The sequence below is a fragment of the Falco peregrinus genome, chromosome 4, assembly GCF_023634155.1.
Source record: "Falco peregrinus isolate bFalPer1 chromosome 4, bFalPer1.pri, whole genome shotgun sequence".
NCBI classification, from domain to species: domain Eukaryota; kingdom Metazoa; phylum Chordata; class Aves; order Falconiformes; family Falconidae; genus Falco; species Falco peregrinus.
In genome coordinates this window covers 30,409,737-30,434,259 of record NC_073724.1, presented here as the reverse complement: position 1 = coordinate 30,434,259, position 24,523 = coordinate 30,409,737, and the positions used below count along the sequence as shown (strand labels likewise).

Here is a 24,523-nt window from a genome sequence, read left to right as displayed (position 1 = left end):
GGTGTGGTCCATCTTTTCATTGAAGGATGCAGGACATCGAAGATACATCCTTATCTTTAGGTTCTGTTTGGCATCCTTCTGGTGTTCTAAACTGTCCATTGCAAAACAGGTTGTTAAAATAAAATTATCATTATTACTTCAGGGAAGAGTGAATTGGTTGGAAAACATTGCTGACTAGAAAGTTCTGTTCAATGAAATCTGGTAACATCTTGCAGCTTCACACCACGTTATAAAACAGTCAGATCATATACATACTGGATCAATTTTGTTTTGGGATGGGATATTCAACAGAGAAGCACTTCAGTGTTAAGAATGCATAAAAAAAATACTTTGTGTTTGACTTTTGGAAGTCCTTCTTCCAAATAAAATGTTATATCTGGATGGCTCCAGGTAGAAAAATCTAGGTATAGTTATATGTGAACTTAACTTTCTAAACTGGCATCTCGGACAAATGCTCATCAATGATACTTTGCCTATCATTGGTTTCTCCTTTTCAGTGGGGGGATTTTCTTTGCTACTTAAAATTGGTTTGTAGCTCCCTAGATGTAGTTGACATGTCTTGTAATTGTGAAAACTGCTCTTAGAGGAGAACAGATGTATTATGGGCTGTATAATTTGTGAAGTATTTTGAAGGCCTTCTTGATGAATGGCACTTTAGAAATATCTTATTGTAATTAAATTATGGGAAGCATTTATAAGGTGAGTGGATTCTTTTTTTAATTTTCATTTGAATGTTTTTCTCTTAGGAAAGCCCCTCTTAAAAATCGATTATGAAGAGTTCTCTTTGGCTTTAATGAAGTTACATAGTTTCATGCCAACCACTTAAGTTCAAAATATCCAGTATATTTATTTTACCATGTAAATTGTGCACTACTTTTTTTTTTTTTTTAAGCCTTTGTTAGAAAAGTTGCTTTCCATCGTTCATTTTGAGGTTTTCCCCCCCTTCCCTTTTGTTTTTGTTTTTCTTCAGTTTCCATTACAAAGAGCAGTGCAAAAATCCAATCTTCCCCTTCCAAAGTGACCCGGCGTTCAATGCAGTCTCCACAGAAATCTGCTCCAGTACCAGCGCAACGGGGCAGGAAACCAGGTCGGGGCAAACCCCCTGGACAGTCTGCAGTTCCCAAGAAGGGCAGGTCTCCTAAAAACATTCCCCTGACAAAAAGCACCTCTCATACTGAAAATCTTAAAACAAGGAAAAAAAGTTTAAAACCTGGAAAAAAGGTTAGTTCTTATCTACTACTTTATTTTATGTTGCAAAATTTCGTAGTGAGATTTTTTTTTTAATTATTATTTAATTTTCTGTCTTCAGCCTTCAGGGCTTTACTGTTTTCAGCAACTGATTACAAGAAAAAGTCTAGAATAAATATTCTGGAATATTTCAGTATAAACTTCTGTGGATTATTTTATTCCAGAACAAGATTACTGATTTATTTATGGGTGAGTTGTTGATGTTGAAGAATACTATTCTGGGACAGCTATTTCCAGTGAAATTGCATAAGCCAGGGAAGCCTTTAGGCTTTTTAGTCTGGGTTATTTTGTTACTGAACCATATGTATAGTTTGCGGTTTTGGTGTTGTTTTTTTTTTCTTTTTTTTTTCTGTTTCATGTTTAGAAACAAAGGCTTAGGAACAGTGAGGGCTTTGTTGCAGAGTTTAGGCATTTTAAGCATACGTCTGGATTTGCCGAACGAAATCTGTTAGATACACCCTAATCCTTGAGGTACTGGCATGATGCAGGAAGCTTCTTTCCAGGCAATACATTTCTGCAGGTGTGGGCCTAATTCTGCCCTGGTCTGAAAGCCATGATGCCTTTCTGCTTTTTCTCCCTGCCAAGCTGAGTCAGACCTGGAGTATTGGCAGCTGCCTCTAGCTTCAGCTCCTCTGGAGCTGTTAGATCAGGTATGAATTGGCACTGCTGTAAACCCCCCTCTTCCCACTCCCTCATGATGCAACCACTGGTGGGTAAACAATCCCAGAGCAAGCTAGTTCGAGGAGCTGAACTGCCAGACAGCTAACCCAGCATCCATCCCTCTTACTTCTTTCTGTGTCTGCTCCACCCCAAAAAAGCACAAGTGCTGTGGCTGCTGCAGAGAAGGATAGGATCACAGCAGGGCAGATTTAAGGCAATTTGAATTGCTGTGGAAGTAAAATCTATTTTCTGAGGCTGGCTCACCCACTGCAGGCTGTCAGGAGTAGCAATCCTGCAGTGTCTTTCCCCAGACAAGTTGTCTGTCCCTGTGCTCCTCATCCTTTGCATTAGCACCAATGGGAGAGTAGGAGGCACTGTTTTCTCTGGGGTTTGTTGTTTTTTTTTTTCCTTCACCCTCAAGTTTCAAAAAGTTGAAGTTTGGGGGGGGTTCTCCTCCAGTCTGGATCACTGGGCTATGGGATCTATTGCTAGTGGTATGAGGGAAGGGGTGAAGTCATGGCACAGGGGGACTTCTCCCTTCAGTGATAGTGCTGATCAGTGTAAAGTGCTAGGGAAATAACATTGTTGGAGTATACCCAGAAGGCTCTAGCACAAAACTGGAAGCAGGCACTTTGTTGAAATGTTGACCACAAAGTAAGAAATTATTCTGGGAACCAGAAATTGAAAGGCAAGCACTGTCTCCTCTGCTGCCTGCCCCTTCCAGTTGGGCATCCAGACTGGTAGGCTACTGATACAAGTGGTCTCCAGCTTTATTTCTTGCTTGGTGTATAGAAGTGCACAGAGACACAGATTAAGGGGATAAAGGTGCTCCCATCCAGACACAGCTTGTGGATGGGGTATTCTCTGTAAGTCTTTGGGGGTCTTTAAAGGAGAGCACCGAACACAGGACTTTCATATCTTCAGGATGTACTCAGGTATGGCAGGATGCACACTTTCATGTAAGAGTTTTGTCCTCCGTGTTTGATGAAAAAGAAATTGAGAGGCTTTGCATATCCTTTGAAAGAATAGTTAGAGGTATGTCACCCTTAGAGGAGGCTTCTGGGCTTTAAACACTGGGTGTCTGAAAGTGTCTGCTTGGAGCACTGCATTTGGCACCTGATCTGTGTGAGGTGCTTGTGGGGATTTGATTTGGTAATGGGGGTTACTGCTGACACTCCATGTCTTGAGGCAGTGAATCTGAAGTACCTCTACTCACTCCTGATTTCTCCTGTGGGACCAGGCAACTCAAAGTTAGGTTTTGCAGAATCTATGTTTGATAAATCTAACTTGGGAGTTTTACTACATTAAGTTTTGCATTAAAAACTCGAAAAAAACAAGCTCCTTTTGAGAATCCACGGGAGGTTGTTATTGCTTTGGTACATGGTTAAATTGCTAAGATCTTATTGCAAGGTCTTCATTGGACTGTTACACCTGTTACCATGAGGGTAAAAAGAAGAAATGGGGCTTTGTGGGAGTTCTGCACACACAGGGTATATCTGACATGGAGTGCCATAGAGCCTATATACCTCATAATGCAAGTGGTATGCGCCTAGAGATTTGAAAGTGCCTTTTTTTTTTTCCTCTCTCTTTTCCAATACTGATCCAGAAAAACCCTCCAGATTTCAGGCTAAGTAATTGTGCTTCAAGTGTGAGCTGGCTTTGTGGTAGTTCAAAACCTGTGTATTTAGGGAGATTGGTCAATGCCTGATACTCTGTAGAGCTGTTTGACTTTCCTTGCCCTTTTATGTTTGTTACGTTGCATTGTTTATCATTGTGCAGGTATTAACTTCTGTTATACAGTGGGAATGTTGAGCCGTTGTCATTTTTCTCCTTTATTTTTCTAGTTTTCTAAGTTTTCTAAGCTTCTCTGTAAGCATGAGATGCATGTTGGGTTTTGTTTTCTGTTTGTCTCCCTCAGTTTGCACTGTATGTTTTACTGTGTCATAATGGAGAAGAAATCTCTTTGTATCTCTTTCATTATTTTTAAAGTATACTTTGCATAACAATGCAAATACATCCTTCCAGAATTTCTTGAAGAGGTGCCTTGTCTAAGTGTGGATCATAGCCCTAAATTCGACCCCACAAGAAGAGAATTTTAAGCATCAGGGTAAAGCCTGTGAAGTGGGCCATGTGGTGCCAGACTGTGAGCATTGCTTTATGTGGGCAAACAGAGCTGGCATGCCCTCCCAGCTGGCAGGGGCCAGCCAGGACACCCTGACCAAGCAAATGTGCTGAGTCCTGCTGGGAACATGGGCTGCCTTGTGAAACAACATGGCTTTGGGATCGCAATTTGCTGCTCTTCAGTTTGGGGTTGCAAAATGAGAACCTCAGCTGAGCATAACACGATGTATCTCTAAAATAGGTGCTCCTTCTTGCTTCTGAAGGAGAAGGTAGAAGATGGCTGGGTAGCCTCACCACACTGATGTGTGAGTGTGGGTGTGGAGGGTGCCTTACAGTTTAGTGTTTGTCTTTTTGTTTTTGTATTTCCATTTCTCCCATTTCCTCTTTCCCTTCAACTTGACCACCCATGTTTTTGTAGTGCAGTGACAGGCAACTGTGCCCACCCCAAAAAAAAAAAAAAAGTCCCTGCTTTAGAGGGGCCTTCAGGAATGTCAGACTTCCGATCAAAAGCTGAGTCTTCCCAAGTGCATTTTTGCTCTCTGTATTAAGGATGGAGACCTTTCTGTCACCCAACGTTAAGATACATAGGCAATTCCTGACAAGTAATACATCACAGCTTGGTTCGGTGTCTGACCTGAGCCACCTCGTCTCATTCGCAGTAGCCTTGGCAGTCTGCTCCTTAGGTTCATGGTGATTCCATGCAGTGCCATATTGTCAAGTAGTTTCTCCAGCCATGCCTATTTTCTCTGAACTGGAAAGGGGCACAGAAATTTTCTTAGAAGTGCCTTGTATTTCAGAAGAAAGTTAATTTATTCTTCATAGGTGTTGTCAAGAAGTTAAGCACTGCTTAACTGTTAAGAAGTTGTATGTTTTGTTTGCTTTCAACATGTTTTTTAATATATTATTTGGAAAATATGCTGCTTCTAAAAGTGTGAAGGATGAATACTGCTAAGTGGAAGAGGGCTTAGCTTCCCTTAGCAACTTGACTGAATTTTCACTTCACTATAGATCAATTTTTGCAGTATATCCTTACCATATGAGTAGCCAAGTCACTGCTGCCTTCAGCAGTGCCAAGACCTTGGGTAATCTCTTATATTCCTAATTTTTTTTGATAGGTAAGAAAATGAGAATGTAATCTGTTCTCATGCAAGAATAAATGGTGAAGGGAGAGGTGATGAACTTTTCTTCAATTCATTATTTCTTTTATTTCCATATATTTTCATAGCATGTCAAAGCACATTAGAAATGCCTTCCTTGTTCATGTCTCTTTTCTAAAACCCAGTCCAAACCAAATTGCAAGAAAACTCTCCCTTTCTCAGGCGGAAGGTAAAGCACACTGACCAATTTCTAAATCTGTGCTGAGAACTCTGGTTGTCTGTTGTATAATAAGCTGCAAGTAAGTCTGACCTGGGAAAGGAAAAGGTTTTGGCAAGCCATGTAACTGGATTGTAACTACTCGTTTATTTGATATTTTGTGTAAAGCACCAATTCCTGAAAGTGATTACTTGAGAATTTCAGCCTCTTTGAAACGAGCTGAGGGAATATCTGGGTACACTGTAAAGTTGACACCTAAATGTGACTCAAATTTTATATGGGAATAAATACACAGCCCAACTAATTGATTTGAGTTGTGATAAACCCAGATGATTGGGAAGGTATGGACAGGAAAATAATCTAAAACACCTCTTCTGTGCTTCCTAGGATTTAGAAACATTGTGAATTGATATATAAAGCTCATTCTTTTCCTACTCTTTAGATAGAGGTGGGTTCTTTTTTTAAGTCCTTTTTCTTCCACTGCTTTACTTAAGTAGCTGTAAATGCAAACTGACAGTTTCTGGTCTTCCTTTCCTGGACAATATCTTCTCTGCTGTGTGTATTAATTTTGTAATAAGAAACCCCACATATTCAGTAAGATGGTAACTGATAAGAAAAAAGGATTTGCAGACTCCCTAAACAACATTAAACATTTTGACTTCTCTTTTTTTTTTTTTTTGTTTTTTTTTTTTGTTTGTTTTTTGTTTTTTTTTTTTCCTCTAAACAGAAAAAAGTCTTACTGGAACAACTGACTCCTGCATCTCCTTCTCCTCATTCTTCTCCTGAGGGGGACAGTGGCACTACACAGATACTTAAAAGTGGAATTGGTTTGACTGGTGCAACTGCAGCAGTTATATCCACAGGTAAAAGGAAAAGAAAAAAAATAATTACATTTTTAGTGTGAAATGGCTTCCATTTCAAGCAAACTAGCAGTGTCATTTTATGGAAAATGTGCTGCAAACTTATTACTGTAAGTCATTATCCAGCTACCTTATTTTTTAAATATACTTGCAGGTGCTAGTGTTACTTTGCAGAACTAGTATTTTGATGCCTGCGTTATAGCAGGAAGTGCTGGAGCACAGGGGCTTTTGATAGATCTGCTAGACCTGGCAGTTGTTCCTGCCTGAAGAAGGAAATTGTACAGCTCTTTCATGTCTGTCCCACTCCTTAATGTATGAAATGGGAATAGATGTAGCTAAAACCCCATATGATAGTCTGATATCATGCAGGCTGTACTATAATATAACAAAATGGAGATTTTATCTCTGTATAGCCTTACATTAAAAGAAACAACTCGGACTGTTTAAATGAAGTGAAGGCAATCAGAGGAAATACATTCCTCCTTCCTCTTATGTTTGCTTGGTTTTGATATATAATGAAATGTGTCTTGGAAGGGTTTGGCGAAAGAAAAGTAAGCTAGTACATGAACTAACTCATTGAAGAACTTGTAACCCTGTAGTGAAGCAAGTTGTTTGTTGTCAACTGAAATCTCAGAACTTTCTAAAAACTCCATAAATTATGATAATTTTGTTTGGGGTGTTTTTTACATTTAAAACCTGTATTAACAATAGAAGTTGTCAGGCTCTTCTCACACCCAACTTCAGTCATGGATGACAGGAAAATATGTATGTTTCCTAGGAAAATAAACCTGTAAAGAGGCAGTTGTCGCTGAGGCCAGGCTGAAGATGCCATGAAAACTGTTTTTGCTGATTTGTATCTTTATTTGTACAAGTAGGTTCTTTCAGCTTGCAGACATCAGAGAGTAAGCAGATATGCATGAAGACATAAGATCATTAAAAACCTTACAGAAATATTTCATTTTTAACGACAGAGTTTTAACTAAGCCCAAATAATACCATAGTTCAGAAATTATGGCAGTCTTTTGTATAACAGAATGCTTAGATTGTCTGCTTAATTACCACAGGGACACATTTTTTCATGAAGCTGTGATAATGTCTTGGGTGCATTCCTGGTCCTGTGACAGCCAAGGCCAAAAAGGAAAAAATCTTCACTTAGGGCTTTTTCCCATGCTTTTTCTGCCTCGCCATTCCTTTTGAAAGACAGTTTTGCATAGTCTCTATAAAAAGTAATTTCAAAAGTTCTATTTGATTGTTTTGTGCTAAGCTTTAAACCACCTTACAGTTTTTTTAGAGAAATATGTTAATTTTATTTAGCAGAGAAGGCCAAGTTGCAGTGTGGAAATCATACATGAGTGATTTGGGGCTTCTGAAAGTACAGACCTTCAGTAGCCATTACACATGCACAAGTTAGCGTTATATGTGTGCTTCAGAACTGAGCATCAGTGGTAGGTGTATACCATAGGGTTGACTTTGTTGCAGCTTCTCAAACAGGAGCAGAATTAGGGCAGTAACTTGGTAAGGCCAGCTTTTAAGAACCATGGCATCGTAGTTTAGAGTACCTGCCAGAAATTTCTCCTTTATTAGAACTAGTGTATGAACAGAGATTAGTCAAATTAAAAGGTAAGCACAGATTATGACAGCTTTGTTACATTAGTGAGATGTAGAAGGGCTTTAGAGACCAGAAAGAAGTGGGTTTAGGACTCAGGCATGAGAACAGAAGACAGAGCACTTTTTGCATGCTCTGAAAGTATATATGTGTGTTCAGCTTCTTGAGTTGATCAGTAAATCTTTTCCTCAAAATTTAAAAACTATGAAGACAGTTTGCAGTTCTAGCTTGGAAACATGTCTTTTTTTCCCTGGCAGTAAACATGGCTTCTTCTTTTTCAGTGTGTGTTTATGTCAACAAGCATGGAAATTCTGGGCCTCACCTGGATAAGAAGAAGGTTCAGCAGCTTCCAGATCACTTTGGACCAGGTCCTGTCAATGTGGTACTTCAGCAGGCTGTACAGGCTTGTGTGGATTGTGCCTATCAATCCAAAACAGTCTTTGGATTTCTGAGATCTGGCCATCATGGAGGGGAAATGATAACTGGTATGTGAAGATGATTTGTTTTTTCTGTTTCTTCACTTGGTTGCAAATTTGAGGTAGGGCAGAACTGAAGTAGCTGCAATGAGTTTGTATCACTTCTCTAACTATTTAAGCACAGTCAAGAACATATACTTGTGAACTCCTTTTCTAAGGGAGTATTGGCGGATGTGATTTGTCTCACTCGGAGTCCAGGATGATTTGAACAATTCTTTAAATTAGAATTTGGCAATAGCAGCATTAGATTACATATACGCAGTACAGTTAGATTCTTAAGTGGAGCTCATGTGCCTCGTTTAGTAGCTGTAGCCAAACATTTGTCAAGTAAACTTAGTACAAGTGAAATAATCAGCTTTAAGTCAAGTCATTCAGATAATCCTATCCATACGTAGTGCTTGTATTCTTGATGCCTTAACCAAGTGAGTGAAAAGTTTCCAACTAATCTGTTCAGCTTCCAGGCAAGTGATTCCACATGTTAAAGTAGCTGCTTCTTCCCTTCCCTTGTTTCCCAGAATTGTAGCAGTATCTTAGGTCAGTGTTCATCCACCAATGTCCCCTATTATGGAATGGGTTTATTTCTATTACATATTAATGGCAGGTTTATAGATAAATTATCTGTATCTTAAACCGAGTAACTGCTGCTTGACATTTCTCTTCCTCCTAGGCTGGGAAGTATCCATATAGCAGTTAGCACATCAATTCATAATTCTATCACTGGCGATAAAAAGACTTTCTGTTACTCTAATCTCCTTACTTTAACACCAGATGTGAAAGATGATTAGTGGAATACAGGTTCAATTAAATCCTCATAAAGATATTGCTAACAATATTTAAAGAGCAGCACCCCAACCTGCGTATAGCAGAACTACAGTAAGCCTTGCTTATGCATCCCCGTGAGTTTGTTCACAAAATGGATGCTACTTCTCTGCTGCGTAGTAAAGGTTTAATGGCATTGTGTATGTGTGGGTTTGGAACTCATTGCTTTATTTTTACAAGATATGTGAAAACTTATTACATTATTAATATCTTGCTGTACCTAATTCAGACAAGTCAATTTTCTAGAACAAAATGCAGAGATGTATATCACCAGTATTCTGTTTGTGATTGTTTATCATGGAGTAAATCGTAGGCCAGTGGCATATCTGTTACTGAGTAGTTGAAAATAATTATTTCACAGAGGAGAGAGAAATTTCAGAGCCCTTATGTATTGTGATTTGTTTACATTCAAAAATTCTGTACAAAAAGAAATTACTGTTCTGCACCTGGCTTCACCCCAAGGCCTGGATTCGGAGCAACCAGCTCTGTAGCCCTGGGTTTGAGGGACTTGGCAATGTGGATTGCTCCTGAAGCAGGGTCCTGGTCCAGGTGATAGTGAGCCACAAGATGCCAGTGGGTTTCCAGTGTTCTTGAGCTCTTGCCTTCTCATCAGTTTGTCAAACAGGTCGCTGAGAAGTGGGTGAGCAAACACTCCCTGTCATGTTATCAGAAATTTGTGAACTATTTTGAGAAGCACAAAAATGTGACTTAGGTTAATGTAGCACATTACAACCAGCTGTGCACATGAACAGTAAGGAAGAAGAGGAAAGCTACAGTAGAATAAAACGAGAAATTACAGAATGAAGTTGTGAGAGCGTTTTCCTGTAGAGTTTTTGTTTGAAACTGGCTTTGGAGTGTGGTTTGTTATTCAGGTGATGGTTGTTTGTTTTTAGACTGGCAGGAAAAAAAGGTTGCAGCAGAGAATGAGCAATCTAAATCTTTTGTGGACTGATACTTTCATGACAAGTATTATACCTGCTTTAGGAGGAAACTGTATGCTAATGAGGTTGTGGATAAAATAATCTTGCTTGAATACATGTGAATAAATAGTGGTTCTTTTGGTTCAGCTGCCAAAGAAAATAATTGTTTTGAATAGAATAGATTTTAGGATTTTTCCACCTTTTAGTACTCAAACAAAAGCACAAACCATTTTATTTTTGCTTGATGCATAATGGTTCAATTCAGGCAAATATAATTGAAAGGAAATTAAAGGCTTGATTAGCAAGCCAGTAATGGTGGTGGTGGTGTCAGCCCCTTTTTTCTCCTTGTAGTGCAGAGACTATGGTGTTCAGTGGGATGAAATAGACTCAGATAAATCTTCTCAAGCAAAGAATTAAAATCAGACTCTTGGGTGAGTTTCTTTACTGTCAGACAAATGCATTTCTCTGATAGTTTAGTTCTCAGCCTTTGTCCTGGCTTGAAGTTGGTATCTAAAACATGCTTATACAATGAACGGCAGGTGAAGAAATGAGAGTGACTCTTCACCCCAGGGACTGGGATTGCATGTGCAAGCTCCAGCCTCTGTTTATTTGTCATTAAAGGTTGAGGTTATTGCACCTCAGAAGTAATCCTTTTTATTTTTCCCCCTAGCATTTATCTGGGAAGTAAGAGGCTTATGTTGTCCCCAAGCAGAGCAGACAGTTGAGCCTATGGATCTGGGTCCTACACCCTTGGAGTTCGTATGGTTGTCCTCAGGTGTTCAGAGTACAAGGGAGCTGTGTTTGCACTGAATTTTTATTTGTGGATTTTTCCCATGGTATGTCTTGCTGGGGCAGTCACATTGCCTCAGCTGTTTCTTGCTTTATCCTCCTGACAGCTCTAGGATAATATTGTTCTTTTCAATGCTTCTTTTCAAAATGAGAAATTAAGGCATGGAGAATAAGTGATTTCCCCAAGGTCATATAAGAAGATCCATAAGGCTATTATAAAGCATTTTAAATGTTTGCTGTAGCTGACTACTACCTTGCAGTAAATTTGTCAGGAGATCGGGCCATGCTAGGTCTCACAGCCCATTTGCTCTCCAGAGCTGGTTGAGTTCCAAGCAAAAATTTGCCTTCAGAGACCCCTTCCCCTAACAGGAGGTAGAAGACCTTGTGTCTGAGCCACATGTGGGACTGTGTATCATTAGCATTTCATTTGAACGCTGAAGCCTGGAAAAACTGAATGGGCCATGGAAACACATTGGTCTGGGATTTGTCTCTGTAGTACTGACTCTTAAACCTTAAGCACTTGCACTGGATGTCATGAAGGAGATGAGAAAAGTTGTTGATGCCAGCTGGTTAGCTTGCGTTAACTCTAATCAGAAGCTTCCTTACATCAACAGTGTAAGTAACTGACACTTCTGATTTCCTAAGGAAGCCTAAAATATGCTAAACTTGGGTGTTTTCTTTGGTTTTGTGTATATTATCTATCTCTTTTGTAACACAATATGGAAATGTTCCTTAATTCAGATCTGTGAATAAAGGCTTTCTTGACACTTCTGGGTTTTGGTTTTTGTTTTTAAATGCATCTGCTACCAACAAAATGTGATCCTTTAAAGCTCTACTTATCATTTGGAAACATGTTAACAACAGAAAGCTGCATGACAGGCTGAAAATCAAGAAGACAAATTGATGCATAAACCTGGTGTTTATGTCACTTCTTTCTAGCCCTAGGATTACCTTACAAGTTTGTTCCTGCTTTGTTGTAATGTCTTTCTAATCAGAAGTAACTAAAAGTTTCAGCTAATGTAATGGTAATTATTCATCTGTTAGTATTGAGCAGTATTGAGTCTTTTCAAAATCTTACTAGTTTTCACAAAAAAGGAAAGTACCATCAACTGCAACACTCTGGGGGGCAAGGAGGGAGGTCAGCAAGTAAAAGACATAGGCACATGTCCAGGCTTTTTTGTGATCACTCAGTTTAAAAGACACCAGATCCATTTGTGGCTGTTGTGGTATCTCTGCCATCTAGCTCCTGTTGAAAAAAAAGGGAGCTTGACCACTGTAGTGCTGACAGCAGGATAGATTTCTCTAGTGATAAAATAGCAAATGGCAAAACAGGTTCTGTAGTCAGAATTTCAATGGTGACGGATGCCAGCATATTACCAAAACTGTTCTCAGTTCAGTTAGAAACTGAGAAAAAAAAAATCTTACAGTTGTTTCCTTCCTTTTTTTTTTTTAAAAAAAAATGTTGTAATTTTTTTTTGGCAAGTACTGTAAAGGGTCTTTTCTGTGTAATCTCCTGCAAATAGGTGGCAGAGAGCTTGCTGGTTTATAAGTGAACAACAGAAATTATGCATAAGGTTTTCGTGATGAGGGAATAGTTGCAAGTTTTGTTATGCTGGTGTGAATCCAAAATTATTTCATTAAAATAAGTGCCCATAGAGCAAATTTAAACTAGCATGTATCCAATGCAAGGTAAAATCAGTCCTTTGGATGTAAATTTGTTAAACTACCAGAATGATTGTTTAATCTTCTCATGTGTAGTTTAAATCAAATCTGGACGTCTTCTCCTTTTAAGTTAATGATGGTGTTTTACTACATGATGCTTAGGAGGTGTTTGACATCATCTTCTTATTCACAGCTTCCTTTGATGGGGAAAAGCATGCCATCAATCTTCCTTCTGTAAACAGTGCATCGTTTGTCCTGCGCTTCTTGGAGAAACTCTGCCACAGCCTGCAGTGTGATAATCTCTTCAGTAGCCAACCTTTCAGCCCTTACAGGGGATGTGCACATAGTCCTACAGAATATGATAGGAACAAACCAGGTACTGTTAAACAGCTGTTATTTTCAAGTGCTGACGTTTTTGAGAAGTGTGATGACTTTCTGAAATGTAACTTTTAAATCTGTCTTTCTGTGACATGAATTGATTGAAATGAATATGCTTAAGTTCTTAGTGAATTGGTTCCAGTGTGGTAGTGCTTTGACAGGATGGAATAGCTCATACCACATGTGCAGAAATCATTTTGTTCAGGAAACTCCTCCTTGTAGCCAAGCCAGGAAACGTATGTATTGTACCACTGTGATACCACCAAAAGGACAAGCTCAAAACTTCACATTTCTTTTGTTAAATTAATGTTTGGATCATAAAATAAACTTACAAAAAGATAGTTAATGCCTTATGAGAAGGGGCTTGCCCTGAAAGCCCTTCCTGCACGGGTAAAAGGTCCTTCCTTCCCGCTTTATTCACCTTACTCAGTGACGGCTCCAAAAATTTTGCATCCTGCTATGTACCATCCAGTCTTCTAGTAGAAAAGGTGGGGGTTGCGGGTGGCTGCTTGTGATGTTTTGTTTGAGGCCAATATGTTTGTCTGCTGCGGTGGGAGTGTAGAGCGAGGGAGAAATGAAATGACTTGCACAGGATCTTTAATTGGGTTGTTTGCAGGGCCTGGTATTGCAAGTCCCAGCCCAAGGGTTACCAGGAGCCATAACTGAGAAAACCTTGATGTTGGGGTAGATTCAGAAGATTCATACTGGGTGTGAACCTTCCTCACAGCTGTCTGATAGCTAAGTCTGTCTTCTGGGTGCTGCTTTCGAAAATAAAATAGTCCTCCTGCCCCTTTTCCAATGGAGAAATTATGTTTATAATTACGTCTGTCATATAAAAATCTTTAGTTTTAACTCTTTTCAGAAAAGTAGACAGGATCAGGGTAATTTGGGTGATGACAGTATAAACTAAGCTGTACTTCTGTACTTCAGCTTTGAAAGTTTGTGTCAAAATGACTGAGTCTGTGTGACACAAGAAAATGAACTGTAACCTAGTGAATGGCTGATGTATGTCTTTGCTTTTGTCCCTGGACTTTCCCCATGAACAGCTTTATGCTAGAATAATAGGCGGTGACTTTCCTCTTCACAGCAAAAGAAGAAATACCTGAAAACAGGAGTGCTAAACGATACTCTCAGGACTCTCCACCATATACTGCTCCTCTTTCCCCTAAGCTTCCCAGAAATGATGCTCATCCATCTGAAGGTAATTACATTATGTCGGGATTATATATGAGGATTATTTATGGCTTCAGTATTTCCAGTCAAAAAGGACCGAGTACAACATATGTGTCTGGTTTGTCTCTAGCCTTTGACAGGTCAGGGTGAAAGTATGTTAATTATTGATCACTGGCACAGATTTTGCACTTAGGAAAGATCTACTGCAAGTTCCAGCAGTCCTTCTCCTAAACCTGCTAGCCTTTTTTGTGAAGAGGCTCAGGCAAATAGGTGACAGATGAAGCCTCCTGCTTCATATATGGCTATTTAGCGGAAAACCAACTGCCCTGAAATGGATTAGGAGACAAATTGGAAGCAACTCTTAATAACTGTAGGCTGGGGGCATTAAGTAAGGGTGTAGCTTCATGATACAGTGCGGCTGAGTTTATGGCTAGCTGCCAGTGGAAGCTGTGCTGCTCCTGCTTTCCTTGCCTCCTTGTTCCTGCAGTGGGTCCCTGGCTGGGTGGTGAGCTGAACCAGTGAGCAAAAGCACAGAAAACATTTTAGTGAAGTGCAGAGTCATTTGCAGTTTACTTCTCTGGACTGATGCACCATGGACTTGGATGAGCGCAGGGAAGAGCTGAATAAAATGCAGCTGTGGCCAGGGTAGCACTGTAGCCTCCCTGTGGCAGCTGACTGTTAGATTGATTTAGGTCACTGATGAATAGCACCTTTTCCTGCACTGCAGCTCAGCTGCAGTAACTGAGCATGTGTCTAGTCTTAGGCTGCCACAGATGTGAAGTAAAGCATCTAGGTTTAAACCTCAGTGAGAGAGACTTAGGAAAACATGTTGTTTTTTTTACCCTGCATTTGCTACTTAACTGGTTAAGCCACGGTAACTTCTTGATGTTGACTTGTTGATGTTGACTTGTCCTGTCTGATACATACTTTCTCTTGCTGCAAAACATTTGCACAGCATTTTCAAAGGCTTTTTTGAAATACGATGAGGATTAGTTATTTTTTGCTTCATATTAATTTTTTTTCTTCTTTTTGGAGATCCTGGGGTCATTTTGTGTCTATTAGCATCATCGGGGCAGAATTATCTCTTCTATGCAGATTAAAAAGTCATAGGACTACAGTTAAGGCCAAAAGGGTATAAAGTTAAAAAGCTCACAACAATAGCTTGTTTTAAATGCTACATCTTATTATGTTATATATGTGCAGCACATTCATGTCTTTGTAATAACAGCTGCAGGAAATACAGTTCTGCATTGATTATTGATTTCTATGTCTTTCCAAAAGAAGTACTGGCTTCATTCCCCTGATATATTGTACACCTAAGTCAGATATTTCTGGTAGGAAACTTAATAAGCGTGGAGCACTTGATTATACTCAAATTGAGTAGTTTCAGTTGGAGCAAAACAAATGTTTGAGTAGATCTGCATTATCTTGTAAGAAATCTTCCTCAAAGTAAACGTGTGCACATACTGCTTTTTAATCCTTGTTTGCCAATGTAACCCTTTTACAGATGAAGTCAGTGTAGTCTTTGAAATACATCTTAAGATCAATAGTTCATTATAAAGTAAAGTTACTTGGATTAAAAAAATAATAACAGTTTTTTCATAGTTTCAGAGCTTTGAATTTGTGCATTTCAGGAGGCAAAGTGTTCTGTAGAGTTATGTGTTTCACATTAGGGCAAGGTCCTCTGAAAATCTGGAGACAATTTTATAAGTCAGTCATGGGCTGGTTAGCAAGAAGGATCTGCCCCAAAAAAGTTCTGGTTCCATCGAGACACGGTTGTCTTGAAGTAGTTGTTTTGAAATATCATTTAAAGGCAAAATGGAATAATTGTGGGAAAGGGTCTTTTAAACAGCTCATTTTCCTTCTGATCTGCTCATGGATGTGTTTTGCAGGTTTTGCTGTCTTTCCTGCTCGCTAACAATTTTTTCCTAAAGTTATGAAAGATAAAGGAGGAGCGAATAGGGGCTAACTCATCTCCCTCCCCCTGAAAACAGTGTTCTTACTGCTGCAGCTGATTACATCATTCCTGTTTATGTATGAGGCAGAACAACTGGCTTCTAATTCCCAGAAGAGCTTCAAGAAAGCAAAACATCTGATTCCTGCTAAGGCCTTCAGTGTTTAAACAGTCTGTTGTCGTCCTTAGACTTGAAACATAAGGCCTTTTATTGGCCTTTTATTAATCTACCCAGAGATCAGGTACTCTGTTGTGGAACCTCCTGTCTCTTTCCATACCACTGTTACCCACAACTGCTCAAAATGTCAAGGCAGGAGTGTGTCATTCATTGCTGCATGGATTGCAAAGCTCCATTTGCTAGATGCCAATTTTGAATCAGCTGTTGACCACTTTTTCAACCAGATTGCAGCTGCTTTTTGTTTGTAGAGAGGTTAGATGAATAGAAAGGAAAGTGGATTGGGCACCATAGTTGCTTAATGGAAACACCTTCTCTAAAAGATGAAATATGCCAGCTTTTCCACCTTCTGTATGTGAATTCAGAATTTACAGTAAGATAAATTCAAATGCTGGTACCTGGGGGAAAAACAGCAGAGTTCATCTTTCCCAGCCCTATTTACTATTGTTTTCTTTAGGATATATATCCTCAGACAGAAATGTGGGATATAATTGGAATAAATAAAACTAAATTCCTTTGTAATATAGTCAATTAAAAAAAAATATTTTTGTCCTCAGATACCTTGACAAGGATTATGTAAACATTTTTTAAAAAAAAACAACCTGTATTTGGGACCTCTGTTTACTATAAAAACTACAAAATTTTTTTTGTAATACAATACATGGAGTTGTCCAGTATATGCTTAAATACTCTAGTTGAAATTTTCTGCTGGGGACTGTTGGCTCCATTATTTCATCCTACCTTTTAAGTCTTTCGAAAACTGAAGCTACAGGTTCAGTCAGTTAACCCTTAGGCTCCTTCGTATAGCTTTGCTGTAAGTATTTAAAGATATCACCTGTGCCTTTTGGTCTTGGACTGAGATTTCTGTTGGTGATTTTGTTCTCTACAGCTATAATTTTCCCTTGGCTGGCTACCCTTTAATTTTATAGTATGTATTGTTGACTACATCTCTTAAAGTCTCTCTAAATTATATAGAGTGCTGGCTTTTGTTTTTCATTTTGGTAAGTTGCTGCAGCTACTTCAAGCTGACAAATGTAAAGAAGTTAATTTTCTTGTTTTCTTTGAAAACCTCAGTAGCTGCTTCTTTGCTTTTGTGATTAAAATGTAACAGACTAAGTGTGGCCATGGTTGTTTTCAGGGTTGCGTATATGAAAGAGAAGGACTTGTGTCCATAAAAGCTTCTTTATTTCATGACTGTCAAGTTTAGTAAAAGATGTTACCTTGTGTTGCAGAACTTGCCTTACCAAATTCACTAGAGTAGCAAGCTGGCGCTCTGAGTGCTTTTGTTCCCTTTGAGAATTACGCTGTCTGAAGACCAAAATATGCTTAACAGTTCTTCACCACATTCCACTTGAGAAGCTAACTGGGTTTTTTAGGAAAATGCTCTTCCTTTAGTTTTAATTGGGTATTCACCCAAGAAATTCTTGAAAGTTGTCATATAAGGAGGGTAGTAAAAGCTTATTTCAGGAACTTGTTTTACAGAACTTACCAGTTCTTATTCCAAAGAATATGCTGCTTTACTAGCATATGTTTTATAACTTCACTAGAGTAATTTTCAAGATGGTAGTGTGGGTTTTACACTTCTGTGAACCTGTTATCTGTATTTTCCAGCTCTTAAGTCTCATGCCAAAGCAGCATTTGTTTCATACAGATTTGTACATCATGCTTCCAACTTCTTTCTTGGGCTAGATATTGGTCTGGTGCAAACAGAGCAGAATACATGTGATTGCTAGGGAATGGAGCAGTGTTCTCATTGATTTGGCGTTGGTTTGTTTGTTTTTTTAATCTCACATAGCATGTTTCTGCCAATCAAACCTGAATTTGGTTGACCAACAGTGGAATTTTCAGTAATCAAGCAAACCTGACTCCTGTCTCATGGCACCGGGAAAAGGGACCTGCTGAACTCTGCTCATCTGGCTTAGAAACAGTATTGACAGGCTCTAAAAATTCTTCAGTCTTCTAAGTGGGCATTGTTTGTGTTTTGCAGAAAGAACTAAAAAGGGGAATGTTACACTCCCTTCCTGAGACCCGTTTTTATTTTTCTAGCTTGCTCAGTGGGTTCAATAATTTACGTATATCTTCAGCTTTCCAGAGTCTGTGCTCGTAGACCCTGCCCTGTGCAAAGAACTAACTGTATGTAGATACAGCATTGTGGTCAAAACATGTTACATTACTATGCCATACCTGGCACTCACAGCCTTCTGTGGCTTTGCCCTGCAACCTGTTCAATTTTTAATGATGACCTCTGTGTCTGAATGTATTGGGATCTATCGATGATAATTGCCCACTTCTTTTGTTTGTGAAGTTACTGACTCCCTCTGCTGTTTAGAGCAAATTAAACAATTGTTAACAATTTTTTGAGGTTTTGTTTGTATTAATATTTTCTTGCAAGACAAATGTAAAGCATTCCTACTGGTTAGCTTTTTGAGAATATATTTTTTAAAAGGTAATGAAAATGCTTGACTAAGGTTGTTTGATGTATCAATATTAACATCGGACAGTTTTACCCCTAAAAAAATTTCCTCTGTCATTTCCCGGTTCGTAGTAGTTAACAAATACAGCTGAAATGATTTATGGAAGATTCCCAAACTTGACATATTAAATCTTCTGCTTCTTCTAAAACATAAAAAAAAAAAAGTTTTAAAAATACAGTAAGAGTGCAACGACTACTTGAGGAAAAGGGGCAAACATTCAGCAGCAGTGATTGCCTCACAGGAGATTTGTTAATAGGCTTACAGGCTGTCAGTATCTTCAGGGGAGAACACAGCAAGGAGTTAAATAACAAAGGTATAATGTCCATCACTCTGAACATATTGATACTTGCTTTTTCTGTAGCAGAAACATTACCTATAGAGGAAAACAGCACTTCCAAAGAACACCGATTTCCTGAGGACTCTATGGATTCTGCACTTAATTCTGTAAATCCTTCAAGCCCGACCCGTCGAAATTCTACTGAATATCGTACTTCAGGAAGTGCAGCGTATTACAGAAATTCCCTTCAGCCAGTGACTGCTACCTCAAATTCAGCCCCAGTCCTGCGCAGGCTGTCCTTGAGCTCCGCTGGGAGCAGTGGTTACTATGAAGTTAGTAGGAATCGAATACAGGGGCGGATTGAAGGTATGCTGTATAATTAAACTTGCCAAAAATATGTGACTTTTTTATTAACATACAAAGTCTGTGAGTTATGCATAAAGAAGCTCTTTGCCATAGAAAAACTTGCATACGGAGTGAAATGTTGTGCTGTTGCCAGGCACGTCAAGCTTGCTAACATAACTGCAAATGCAGAACTTAAGCTTGTTAGAACTAATACCGTGGTGCAAGCTAGGGAGGTCGTGCCTGCTGCACCTTCCTCTCACTGCTGTTGTGGACCCTGCAGCAAGCCAGACCAGAGGGGGCTAACTATATGCAGCTCACCTCCTGAGCATCTTATTAACTATTACCGTGGTGCTGAAATATGGGGATAAAGTTTCCTCCTGTCCCTCCCTCTGTCTGCACAGCCTAACTTTTGCCTTTGCCACATTCCCACTTAATGGCATCTTGGGATACAGGAGCCAAGTACAAGTTGAACTAATCCCTCTAGGTATGTCATAGTGCTAGTGTTTATGCTGCTGTAAATATTTGCAGTTATATAAGGCATTTAGAGTCAACTGGAACAGTTCAATATTATTTGGAGGAAAATAAACCATCTTTCATTTTAATATATTGCAAAGAATGCATAATAAAAGCTGCATGTTAATATTAAGAATGTCTTTCATAAAATGGAATGTGTTATCCTTGTATAGACTAGTGATACTTCTTCCTTTCACAATATTTTTGTACTAAAAGCTGCAAGTTCCACAACTGGACCGGATTTGAATTCACTAAAAAGGGAACCTTCAAGAATACTGAATAAGGATCCTTCCACCTGGTCAATAGAGGAAGTAATGCGTTTTGTGAAAGAAGCTGATCCACAGGCACTAGCTCCACATGCAGAACTCTTTAGGAGACATGTACGATGCATATCCATTCTGTTCTAGTAGATTGTGTGTCACGTTAATCTCTTAAAATACAGCTTTCGTGTCTATCACTATTTGCAATTGAAGGTAGAATAGACTCTACTCATACATTAGAGGGAGGCTGAAAATTATTTTTCCACTCCTGCAGTATGTTTTCTGAAACTCTTCCTGCAGTATATTTTCTCAGTGTTCCACTCTTGTTAGACTCAAGTAAATACCCACTGTTCCAGCTTATATGGAATAACGCCAATACTGGAAGTATACAAGTTCTAATGGCTAACATCCATGGTACCCTGTCGTCCCCGGTACCTCTAGAGAAGAAGATGGCATTCTCATGTACGGTCTGGGGCATTTGGCCTACATAGATGACACCTCTCTAAGACAATCTGTTTTGGAGACTGATTATCCTGAAGTAGAGATGCTGTTATACCTTGTAAGCTTTCCTCTTTGTCTTTAATACTAAAATTCAGAGAATCAGTTGAAATGTTGATCTGTTTTGAAAGACAGCGTGTAGGGTTTCATAAGCTCTAACTAGTTGTTGTATTTCGAGAGATAAACTGTGTCAATTTCTCTGTGCTGTTTTTGGTCTCCCCTCTTCCTTCTCACTGTGCTTTTCTATGGCAGGTTGCTCAGCAAAGAGCTGCTTTCTTATTTCATTGTATATATGGCACTCCAAAAAGAGGTCTGCTTTCTCTTTAGTAGTATTTCACCCTCGTTTTGTGCCAGCTCCTACGAACAGTTAAATATCAGGGTAAGCTGGATTGGAATGAAAACTCAAAATAACTTCCTGTCTTATGTTTTATTTTTAGTTGTACAACAAGACTAAATGTGACTTGTTTTGTCAGGTTTGTGTTTAAACAAAAAACCAAACAAACAAAAAACCAAACAAACCCCCCAAAACAGGTTGGATTTCCTTAAAGTGTTTTAGGGAACTGATTGCCTGTTTACAGTATGTAATGCTACTAAGACCTTAGGACTGTCAAATTTCAGCAGCTTTTCAGGCAGGCACTTGAAATCTAAGTTGTCCTTGGTCTTGATACTAACAATCTGTCTGGTTTAACCTGGACTTAGATCTGTCTTATTTCACAGATTTAGTTGGTCTGTAACCCCTTCCTCTGTGTGCCTGTTTGCACGCACATGCCAGAATCCTCCCACAGCTGTGTTCAAGGTTCAGTGCAAGGCCTCAGTGCTTGGATCATTTAATCTCTAACTGCACAGACCTTCCTTTGCAGCTTCTTTTTTTTTTCCCTTGACCCATTCACTTTTTTTTCCCAGCCAGTATCTAATTTTGAGGGCAGTTTGGTTGTTTCTTTTACTTACTATAGTTCTCTTTAACATCTCAAATGCCTTAATCATACATTAAAAAATGCTAAAATAAACTAAATTTCAGTGGCCATTTGTAAATATCAAATTATACTGAGTTACTGTTTATATATATATTAGATAAGTTTTTACTACAGTATAAACAAATAGAATGTACTGTCCAGTTTTACCATGCAGCTTGTTAAAGTAGTTGTATGTTGTTGTGTTTATTCTCTTCCTTCTGCAGGAAATTGATGGGAAGGCACTACTCTTACTGAGGAGTGATATGATAATGAAATATATGGGACTGAAGCTGGGGCCTGCCCTAAAGTTGTGCTACCACATTGAAAGACTTAAACAAGGAAAGTACTAGCCAGCGGGGATACCGCAAATATGTGTGTTTGTATCGCACTAAGCTCTCAGGTTCACAGCCATTGCCTTTATTTGAAACTTATTTTGCTGATATAAATAATCTTTATTTTTTGAAAGTGTTCTCAAAATGGAAAAAAGACATTCAGGATAAAGAGGGGGGGTCCGGGGAATCTGTATGACGTCTTAGAAGTGTTCAAGGCTGGGTTGGATGGGGCTTTGAGCAACCTGGTCTAGTGGAAGGTGTCCCTGCCCGTGGCAGGGGCTTGGAACTAGGTGATCTTTAAGGTCCCTTCCAACCCAAACTATTCTATGATTTTAGTGTTTTGCGAACTATTTCAGGAAGTTTTCAGGGAAGGACAGTTGATCGTACTGGGGCGGGCAGGTGAGGTAACAGTGCTCTCTGAATTCTGGAAAGTGCATTCTCCGTTACAGACTTCAGCCAATGTGTTCATATTCAGAACCAAAACAGCTGAATCCCAAATGAAAGTAATAAAACAAACCAGCATCAGGTGTTAATACTTTTTATAGGGGTGATTGTAAACTTTTATATTGCAAGAAAAATTTAAAATAGAAGATCTCATCTCTGTAGTGAAAATACTGTGTCTGGTCCTCCAGCAGAGTAGTACTCTAGTATATTATTCTAGATGATTCTTCCTAGATTTCCATAAAGGGAATAGCCATATGAATTGGTCATGGGGGATGGAGGTGAGGGGAGGGAAGGGTTATGGAGGAGAGGGTTTAATACAAATATAAGCTTTTATAAAGTGTGATTATCAGTCCTTTGGTAAGTTATGAGGACAAATGTATGGTATGTTGTCAATTTATGCAGACAATAAATATTTCTGTTTCATGGAAGGGCATATTGGCTGTATAAACAGCCATTTCTGGGACAGACTAATTTAACTGGAACCATGCATCCACATTTTAAACATTCCATCTTTTTGCTGAGTTTGGCATGGATATGTGTGTTCATGCTTTTTTATATATACATGTGTATGTGTCGGGAAATACATACTATATATATATATAAAAATATATATACACACTGTACATATGTATTCAGTTTTTTAACGTGTACTTTGCACTGTGCCAGAAAGAACTGTACAATTTCATGTTGGTTTTTTACCAGTAAATTTAGTTGTGTACTACTTTCATTAGCACCTGTTTAATTTGTTGTCCAGTCAGAAGGTGACAAACAATCAAAAGGTGGCTTTATTCATACAGGTAAGATCCCTGTACTATGCAATACTCTTGGTTATTCATCCCTTAACTCTGAGCCATATATTCTGGTATATTTCTGGAAAGACACATTTGGTTCTGATGCTTTGGGCTTGTATTTCCTAGAAGAAAGTGCTACTATGTAACCGATATGCCCTTTTGGGGTAAAATCAGTGCTGTTTCTATAAGCTGCAAGAACGAGTGGTGATAATAAAGCAGTTTGTTGTCACTGCCAATTGTAATATACATCAGGGACAAGAAAATACACTTTCTGTGTAGGAAACTGAATGTACTATATGTAATAGTGCAAGTGATAAAAACTGTTTCCTAGGGAAGGTGTAGTCCTAAAATGGTAGGTTTTATTGTATTTCTTACTGCCTTTTTATGTGAAAGCATATAGTATAAATATATTTCTTACAAATTCCTTTTCTGAAAATGCCTTGCTTTACCAATAGTCTGATACTCCTCAGGTTTCAGCAGAGATACTGCTGCAAAATAATAAATTTTGTGGCTCATAAGCGTCCGAGTATTTTGTTAGTTTAAGTGACTGCAGTGCAATTTTAATTTAGCAAGTCATTTGGACTTTGAGAATTGGTTTTATTGTTACATCATTAGACATTTGACACTAAAGGTTATCTATATCTGTTTGTTTTGCATATCTTTTGTGGTGCATGTGTGCTTAGATGAATAATACAAGGGTGTTCTTTATAGTAAGAAAAGGTCAGAGCATTGACTGAAGAAACAGAATATTTTCTCTTTGTGTTGGGAAAATACTGACTTGATTGTTGGTGTAACCATATGAAAGTTAGTTACATATTGAGGAAAACAGCATGCCCCACATGTTCAGTGTATTATTTATACCTTATTTCTTCCACACTTTATTATGCTGAATTTCAGAGTTCTTTAGCTCAAAGAGATCTCATACAATTTAAGTGGAAATAATTGACTGAAAACAGTTTTCATTTTTTATGTTGCCACTGGCATAGGAAAAACAAAGATGTTTTAAGTTTTGTGTTTTGCCTTTATGGAATGACATTTTTTTACATGGCACTATTATGGGTATAAATATTTGTTCGAGGCTTTCTGTGCACCCGTGTGCACAAGGATTACTGTGCTGTTGCAGTACCGGAATTTCACCTTGTGCTATAGAGTGAGATTCAGGCATTCAAAATTTGTAGCAGAATATAATTTTTATTCTTTATTTTCAATGGGATGTTCTTATCTATCAACAAAAATAAAATGGTTTGTTCATTGTTGTAACTGTCTTTTTTGTTTGACATTGTGCATATGTGTGAGCGCTGTTTGCGTAGGCAAGGGTAGCTATCTTATCTGGCATTTGGCAGCTCTTGACAGTTCATGTAAACATCTGATGTAAGGAAGTTTTAATCAAAAGGGTAAAATCATTCTAACGCTGTTTATCTGAAGCAATGTTTGAACTTGGGTTGGTCTGTGCTTTCAAAATAACAGTATAGGAATATATT

The 24,523-nt window shown here is 38.6% G+C and overlaps 1 protein-coding gene across 12 annotated transcripts in view; it reads left to right on the top strand.

Moving 5' to 3' along the window:
- SCML2 (Scm polycomb group protein like 2) overlaps nt 1-24,307 on the top strand; it is a 71,766-nt gene extending 47,459 nt beyond the window's left edge. For 11 of the 12 annotated variants that reach the window (XM_055802348.1, XM_055802349.1, XM_055802345.1 and 8 more), the window contains 8 exons: nt 971-1,221; nt 6,071-6,206; nt 8,091-8,294; nt 12,669-12,851; nt 13,941-14,054; nt 18,991-19,272; nt 19,981-20,144; nt 21,700-24,307. In XM_055802348.1, the coding sequence (XP_055658323.1) occupies nt 971-1,221; nt 6,071-6,206; nt 8,091-8,294; nt 12,669-12,851; nt 13,941-14,054; nt 18,991-19,272; nt 19,981-20,144; nt 21,700-21,825 (1,460 nt within the window). In that variant the 3' untranslated portion in view covers nt 21,826-24,307. The remainder of the gene's footprint in view (nt 1-970; nt 1,222-6,070; nt 6,207-8,090; nt 8,295-12,668; nt 12,852-13,940; nt 14,055-18,990; nt 19,273-19,980; nt 20,145-21,699) is intronic. The other variant, XM_055802343.1, reaches the window with a different exon arrangement.
- Nucleotides 24,308-24,523: the final 216 nt, after the last annotated feature.